The 9039-nt window shown below is 43.2% G+C and overlaps 1 protein-coding gene across 1 annotated transcript; it reads left to right on the top strand.

The window, feature by feature from the left end:
* Positions 1-1113: 1113 nt before the first annotated feature.
* On the top strand, positions 1114-2290 carry LOC123106891 (WUSCHEL-related homeobox 3). The gene is made up of 2 exons (XM_044528926.1): positions 1114-1610; positions 1747-2290. The coding sequence occupies exons 1-2, from the start codon at positions 1209-1211 to the stop codon at positions 2068-2070; spliced, it is 726 nt and encodes a 241-aa protein (XP_044384861.1). The 5' UTR covers positions 1114-1208; the 3' UTR covers positions 2071-2290.
* The last annotated feature ends 6749 nt before the right edge of the window (positions 2291-9039 follow it).

Here is a 9039-nt window from a genome sequence, read left to right on the forward strand (position 1 = left end):
ATAGATGTTGTCTCAGATGTTGAAATTTAGCTCTCAACTTTAGTATATGCTGAGCATGTCGTACTTAAACAGGCAACATAATAAGTACTTAATTTGGTCTGTGTGCTAGTCCTAACAAGCTGCGTGATAATATGTTCGTGTATTTTCGACCAAGTTAATACACGTTCGGTTGGCAGTGGGCGGAGCACTAGAGTGGCACGTCGGGGGCGCGGTCGCGCTGGGCTCAACCCTAGTGAGGAGAGGACGTTGGCATTTAATGCACTTATAGCTATAAATCAAATTTGAACTACATGTACATTTAAAAATGCCTCAAAATTTATGAAAACATGACATTTAAATAGTTTAGTATATGTTTAGGTCATATATGCAAGTAACAACTGCATTATCATTAATTTGATATGCGACACATGTGCCTCGAGGCCGTCTTCAATTTCTAAACAACCTACATCATGCCCTTTTGCAAATATTTTTGAAATTTTAACCACACACTCTACATGTGATATAATGAGACCACACAAAGTTTCATATGTTTCAAACAAAATTATTCTTTTTAAACTAAAAATCATTTTACTTATTTCAAATTAAGTTCGGGTGTTTGAATTTTCAGATATACATATTTGAAAGTACCAAAATTTTCTTTTATAAGACCTAAATTTATGATAAGTATATTATTTATGATCTTTCTTCCCATTTTGGAAATCTTTACATGTACTTGCATTTCAAAAATTTATCTACACGTGGAGAAACATTTTTTGTTCGTGCACAAAAAAAGTGAGATTATATATTTATCTCATGATACTTATATATATTAGTACTTCATCTATATATAGCCATATATGGAGAAATGACATTAATTCCCAAATGCATGCAACTATGCAAGTCCCAGCTGTGGGAAAATGAGGAGCTAACCCTAGGGCGATTCCAGTAGTGGCTAAATAAGTGTGTCAACCCTTGACTCTGACAGTTCACCGCACCAATTTGTCTCACGTCTCCTCTCAGCACCTGCTCACTGGAGTAATTGACTCGGCTAGCTCTTGCTACCTTAGCTAGCCCGGCCAGCTCGGTCTATATAACTCACTCAACCTTAGGCTTGGAACATATCCCTAGCACCAACGTACGCACACTAGCACTTGCAGCAGCTAGCTCTAGCACGCAGTTAACTAGACACAAAGATCGAGATCCAAGAGCAGTAGTTAAGAAGGAGGAAGATGCCGCAGACGCCATCGACCCGTTGGTGCCCGACGCCTGAGCAGCTGATGATCCTGGAGGAGATGTACCGGAGCGGCGTGCGCACACCTAACGCGGCGGAGATCCAGCAGATCACGGCGCACCTCGCCTACTACGGCCGCATCGAGGGAAAGAACGTCTTCTACTGGTTCCAGAACCACAAGGCCCGCGAGCGCCAGCGTCTCCGTCGCCGCCTCTGCGCCCGCCACCAGCAACCCTCCTCGCCGGCGGCTCCTCCTCCTCCTCCTCCTCATACTGGTGCTGCCGGCGGCGGAGGCAATGCTGCTGGTGCTGGTGCGGGCGTGAACGCGATTCACCCCGCGGTGATGCAGCTGCACCATCACCACCACACATACGCAACCAGCTGCTTCATGGCGCCTCAGGTCTTTAAATTTTCTATTGCTAACTTATGAGTAATTTCTATACGCGCGCATACCTATATTTATTCCTCTACCTCTTTTCTGAAGAAACAAAAACAATATAGCCATAACAATTAACTCATGGAATATACATATGTAGGGCTACTTGCAGCAGGAAACAGCAGCAGGAGGAGCTCTTCCAGTTTCGGGGTTGGAGTTTGCAGGCAAGACAAGCCAGCAGCAGGAATGGATGACACAGCAGCAGATGGTGATGGAGAACAGCAACTTTAACAACAGTGTAGCAGCAGCTGGAGGCAGCTCCGCAGCGGCCGGCGGTGGTATGAATAATATGACCCCGCCGCCATGGCCATGCTGCCGGCCGCTCAGAACCCTAGAGCTCTTCCCTACAAAGAGCACCGGTGGCGGCCTCAGGGACGAGTGCAGCAGCTCCAAGTCCTCCTCTTGCTCCACCTCCACAAACTAGCTAGCTTGATATGATCTCTAGCTACTTCACTATATATTATCTCTAGCTAAAGTTACCTGTGGGTTTTCCTGGTGATGTGTGTGTGTTTTTAGTTTTATTTTAATTAGTTTTTTTATGGACCTGCTCCCTTCTAATACGGTGAGCAGTGTGTTGCTTGTGTTTGACTTGACGCATTGATGCTAAGTACTTTGTTTCCTAAGTTGTGCCGTTGAGTTTGTAAGCCCAGTGTGTTGCTAGTTTTTGTAACATGTATTCTCAAGTCCACTACTTGTTAGGTTGCTTTTGGCATTGTAGTGAAATAATATAATTATTAATCTCATTTCACTAAGCCGTATGTACACATTGTCATATTTGCATCCTGCTTGTTTTCACAATCAGTTCCAAACACAATACTGGAATCGTGGAAGATGCCTAGTTCCTTGTGTTTGCCTCGTGTTTTTTTCGGAAACTTGAAATGGCAGCTGGTTACTGAGAACCGACTGAGATCTCTCCCAATGCATTGGTGCTAAAGTGGGGTGCTAAGTGTATTAAAATGCTTAGCAACTAATGTCCTCAATGCATCGGTGCTTAGATTTTGTAACTAAGCCTCCTTTATTTAATTGTTTAATAATAAAACTCCTTCGTGTATTGGCTGGTAGTCTTTTTGCCTAGGTCCACCTGCTTAGCATTGGTTCTTACTAGCAAACATGCCCGTGCATTGCAACGGAAGAAAAATAATATCATACGGACCTAGCGCAAGAAGCATAGTTCGATAACCCCTTCCGGTAGGAGCATGTCGTGCATTTGAACATAGTGTCCCACATATAGCATTGCTGATCGTCCTTCCCATCCCATCAATAGTGGTCGTGGTGTATGCCTAATAGGAACACCTTGAACATATGGTTAATCTTAAGACAATGAGTTCGTCCATCGCAGGACTCACTATCATTCAACTGCGCTAGTGAAAGAAGTGTTTAACAAAACATCAAAAATTAATCTCATTGAGATAGACGTGAGTGCCGTCATCCGTGAGCTACTCCCTCCAAACAGTGAAAGGAGAGGAAGAAAAAAGATAGAGGTTTGTTTCATCCTATTACTCATTGGCTAGCCCACATAATCTTTTTGACTACAAATAAATCCATTCTCAGCGATAGTACGAAATAACTTCACATGATCTTTATGACTACAAAAAAATGCCTTGATATTGTGGCTAGCGTGTATGCTAGATTTTCAATGCAGATGTTATTCCATTTTCTAAAAAGTAATAATCAACACCTTGTGGTCTAGGAAATTAAGTGTTATGGCATGCCTACTTGGCGGAATGTATTGTGGGTATTTGCCATAATCTTTTAAGAAACTCAAGCTCGTCCAATCCTTGAAATGTGAACATCCTTCATTCCTAAACAAGCCACACAATTCCTTTAAATTGTTGATCCCTCAATTAGCCCCACCAACACGTCCAATCCTGGCCATTTAATGTCCTTGAAATCCACACTTCCTTCTTATTGATCCTTCCTTTAATATACGGCCACCAAGACAGCCAACATAATTCCTATTAATTGTCGAAATGCATCCTTCTTTTAGTGTCTTGAAGGCAAGCCGCAATTACGTTTCGCCTGTTCTCTTCTTGCTGAAATTTCATATAAATTACGAAGTATATAAATTCATAGAAATCACTCTAAATCAGTTAGGTGGGAGTAATTAATATCTATATGTTAGCCCAGGTGGTAGCTTGCATATTTGGGACAATAGGAGAGTTCATGAGTTCAATTCTGATACAACGTTTTTTTCCTACTCCACACGTGGCCCATGAATGCACATTTCTATCAGAAAAATGCCTATGAAAACAACCATTTTTTTATTACTTGATAGACAGACGAAAAAAAAGGGCCAACAATCAAATTATTTTTTATCAATTGATGGACGAACGAAAAATAATAATTTGATTAGGGGCCGGTGGGCATATGGAGGCCCAACAGAGCTAGTCGCCCCCTCAAAAAAATCTGGGCTCAGTGGAATGGAAATATATAGAATCAACTACCACTTGTCTACATATCACTTGGCTAGCTCAGTTGGACTGCTCACATTGTACACGCACTCGAGGTTGTGAGTTTGAATCGAGTGGCGACATTTATTTTTGATTTTCTCTGGGCTTGCTTTGTGCATGCGTGTCTTTTTCTTGGGCTTAGTTCGCGGGCACGCGCTGCGGCCCATTAATGAAATTTTAGACGAAGCGTTTTTCTTCCCTTTTTAGCGCACGGACACCTAAAAAATTTAGTACCACCTTGGATAGATTTTTTTTGATATGTTTAGGTGGTGAACGGATGAAAAAATTGGAGAAACGCACCTTGCTTTATTAGTAGGTATAGATTGGGGTCAGTATAATGCTCTCTCTCCTCTTTAATTGCTTTGTCACATCATATTTCTGCCTATGTGGCACCCTTAGCACATGTACACCATGGAGCACTGGGAATGGCCTGAAAGGAACTCAGCAATGGCACAAAACTCGAAAAATGTGGAAGTTTGCCCAGTGTCGAGAAAAAGCAACTCGGCGACGATACGAAACCCGGCAAATTGCCTTGCTTTCCCAAGCCCCGCTCTAGGCGAACTCAGCAAAGGACTGAACCACTAGTAGAAAACAGGGCACTAGTCCCGGTTTCAGAGGACCTTTAGTCCCGGTTCTGCAAACGGGACAAAACGATCGGGACTAATGCCCATTACTTTTAGTCTCAGTTAGCTTACGAACCGGGACTAAAGCAACTCCACATGGCCGCTATAGGGCACCCAGGAAGGAGGACCTTTAGTCCCGGTTGGTAGCACCAACCGGTTCTAAAAGGCAGCCACGCGTCAGCAACTCCCAGGCGTTGGGGTTTTTGTTTTTTTAAGGGGGGGGGCTTTAGGGGTTTTGGAGGGTTTAGGGGTTTTATATTGTGTTTGCTAGCTACTACATATAGAGAGAAGTGAGCTCTCTTTCTCCGTGCTTGGTCGACGGTAGCTACTATATATAGAGAGAACCTAACGCTAGCTAGTAAGCAAATGAAGGAACCATTAATTACACAACATATTCATGAACATATATAGAGAGAAGTGACCTCTCTTTCTCCGTTCTTAGCCGAGTAACGAGTTTTCGTATATCTATCCGACGCTACTACATATATATAATATAACATCTATTACAATCACTAACATCATCTACCTAAGATCAGTTTGCAATTCCATATGGTATTCTCCGTCTTTAGGTATGGCGTGGTCAAGAAAGAATCCCGCCAATTCCTCTTGAATTGCCCATATGCGATCACGTGGTAGGATTTCATTCCGCATCTGCCAGATCTAATTTAAAGAAAGGTGCCAGATCTAATTAATGGTAATAAAAAATTTGAATATTGTTTACGTACTTTAAATTGTTTTGAAGTTATGCCCTGATCAAGGGTCGAGTTGCGAATGAACTCGCAAATGTAGTATCCACATAAATTAGTCCCGGGTGCCTGCCACAAGCACTTTACGAGAATAGAGTTCAATCAAACTGATAACCAAGCATGATAATGGTACTGATGAAACTACAATCAATGAGAGATGCACGGAACTAGCTAGTAGTACTTACTTTCGGTTGTGTAAATCGCAGCTCCTTCTTCAAACACAGGACCATTCTGGTGAATGATTTCCAAACCCTGCCCGGCAAAGAAAATGATTACTTGATATTAGGAAATGAACGAAAGTTGTCGATATGGTGCGATAATGATTGAACTTACCTCTGGAGCATTTCACTCATGTCTGCCCACTCCTTTTGCTCTTTACATCTCGAGTCTAAGACAGTTACTACTACCTCGTCACGCTTTATGGATAGCAGAATAAAGTGGAACCTGCGCACGCATAACTCATCAATTACACTTAACCTCGAGTAAGTGAAACCGAATATGCACAAGATAGTAACACTCACTAGAAGTTGTAAGGAAAGAGTATTTCCCTTTTGTTTTGATGTCGAAGGAACGCTTTTAGCAAGTTTTCCTCGGTATGTTTGGCTCTCTTTTGTACTGCCCATTCATTTACGGTATTTGGGCTAACGAACCCAATGTCATAGATTTGTCCTCTTTTGCATTCGATAATATTCAATCTGCATAATATATATAGTGAGGATAATTATATATACATGCAATGAACGAGCTGAGCTAGAGACTTAATTACAGAAATAATACTTACAGACAGTAGCAAGTCATGAGTTTTTTGTCGAGGGCTTGTTGATTGGATAACTGAAATAATTCCACAAATTCAATAGGCATCAGGTCAAATCCAATGAATTCTTTCTCATCTTTAATTCCTAGCATCATATTGTCGGTCCCAGACTTCCTGCAGGTTTCCAAGTACCAGTCATGCAATCTTCGCATCATCGTTGGTAGATGTGGGAGCTGATCAGGTTTGACAAGAGGCTTCCCATGCTCGTATCTAAATTCCTCTACTACCTCAGCCATTTCAAACAGTACAGCATCACCCACGTAATCACCAAGAGTGGTACCAGGCAGTAGCACCGGATGATTAGCGATATCGCTAGACACCTTGAGCGGGGAGCATGATTGCTTCTCCTGTTTGCCGAGCTGGGGAATTTTTTTCCCACTTACTCTTGCATCACTGGTAGTACTTCCCGACCGCCGCGCTTCATCATATGTCTTTCTAACACAGCGATCATAGTGTGATTGCGGTGGAAGTGGTGGTGGTCGCTTAAGGGCATCCAGAGTGTTCTTCGCTTTCACCGGATCTATTGTTTCCTTCGGAAGTGGAGGTTTCCGTTCAAAATGGGCCTTCACTTCGGCATCCACGATGTCCTTGGTTTCCTCCTCAGTCCTCTCATATGGTAACTTTGGAGGAGCCTTGAGGCTTGGACCAGCTTTGAATTTCGTCTCGCCTGTTGTACTGCTAGCCGCCGGAGTGGCGGCGGCTCTCGTCCGCCGTTGCTGACACATCGGAGGAGGAGGGGAGTCTGCTAACGCGTCAGAGGAGGCAGAGGACTCTGCTGAGGGGCCTCCTCCGCCAGAGACGGCGGCTGAGGCGGCGGAGACATCGCACTACACTCCACTACAAGGGGAAACCCTAGCAGTAGCGCGGGTTTAAGGACTAGCTGTAGCGCGGGCCCCCGCGCTAATGATACGGTGCTACAGCTAACTTTTAGTAGTTGCGTGGATACATTCCCGCGCTACTGCTAAGTCAGTTATCAGTAGCCTGGGTACAGTCCCACGCTATTTGTAAGTACTAGCAGCAGTGGCTCTTACCCCGCGCTACTACTATTCGCCTGTATTTTATTTTATTTCATTTCTTTTATACTTCATTTATACATCGTTCTACAAATTTTGATACAATAGTAATTAAGAGATTATTAATCTATTGTACTGACAAGAAGTGGAAAAGACTTGCATTGTGTTGTTGCCACTAAGGATAAAAAGATGATTACATAGTTGTCCTTTGAACGCAAGGTGAAGACAACATATCATCGACTTCATGTCACTACTCAAGATGGCAATGGGGCCCCGAAACCCACATCCCCGTGGGTTTTTACCCTATTAGGGGACGAGGATGGTCGTCTTTTTAACCCCGCGGGGCTGCTATTGGGTAAAGTATAAAACCCCATATGTTTCATCGGTTCAAACCCATTTCAACAATACCCGAACCCGAAACCCGCCATCCCCGTCAAAATACTATAATAAGCGTATTCGAGGAGTACAATCTTGAGAGTGATGATGATCATGGACAGCCATCTTGCTCATTCTCTTCTTGGCAAGCTCCATTCCTTATGTCACTCTTCAATGAACGTGTTTCTCAGAAATGGCCAACATCTTTGAGGATGAAATATGAGCTAGACCGTTACTTGGAAGATGATCTAGTTCCATTGTCCAAAGATAAATTCAGTGTGTTAGATTGGTGGAAAGTTGGTGGAACACGCCATCCAACTTTGAGGCTACTAGTATGTGATATTTTTGCAACTCCGGTCAACACGGTTGCCCCAGAATCAGCATTTAGCACAAGTGGTAGAGTTCTAGTTCTAAGCGGTAGAAATCAAGTCCTTATGTTTGCTTAAATATGCCAACTTCCCCTTGGGTTCCCCGTGGTTTTAGGGGACAGGAAAAAAGCTAGCCCCGCGCACGGTGACGGGGACGGGCTTCCAATTTTGTCGTAGGGATGGGTTTGGGAAGGCAAAACCCAGTGGGTTCGTCCCCATTGCCATCTTGAGTCACTACTTAGTGCAATACTTAATACTTTGAGATGCATACTGGATAGTGTTCTTGGAGTGGAGTATTATCTATATATGTAGTTGTATGGTGGTCTATGGACACTAGGACGTGATACTCATATGATAATTATTCCATCGATATTCATACTCATAAATAATTCAATTCAATCAACGCTGAATTGTAATTTTCACCACAACATGCTATCTTTTTGGAGAGAAACCACTAGTGAACCTATAGATCCCGGTCCATCTTCTTCCTATAATCTTTCAATCACAATTTACATTTTCTTTTACTTTTTGCTGCAATCAAATCTTCCATACACTTGCACTGCTAGGAAAAGGCTTATAGGTGGGCTCAATTTAGTGGCGGGCTTGAGTTGCAACAGCAATTTCTGAAACGTTCTAGTGGCGGGTTGAAAAAAGAGCCCTCCACTACTACTGGGCAGCAGTAGCAGTCATAGTTCCTAACTCACCACTCTTAAATTTGCACAGAATTAGCCATGGGACAGAAAAAACATTGGTAAGTATTTTATCATGCCCGCCAATGCTTCCCAATGTACCTGTGGTGGGTTGTCGCAAGAGCTCACCACTACAATAATTCTCTAACCTGCGCCTGGTGTTGGTACTAAAACCGGTAGACCTCGGGTAGGGGGTCTCGAGCTGTGGATCTTGGATCTATGGGTAATAGGAGAAGAAGGGGACACTATTTACCTAGGTTCAGGCCCTCTCAAAGAGGTAATACCCTACGTCCTTCCTTGATTGTATTGATGGTG

The sequence above is a fragment of the Triticum aestivum genome, chromosome 5A (genome assembly GCF_018294505.1).
Source record: "Triticum aestivum cultivar Chinese Spring chromosome 5A, IWGSC CS RefSeq v2.1, whole genome shotgun sequence".
Lineage (NCBI taxonomy): Eukaryota > Viridiplantae > Streptophyta > Magnoliopsida > Poales > Poaceae > Triticum > Triticum aestivum.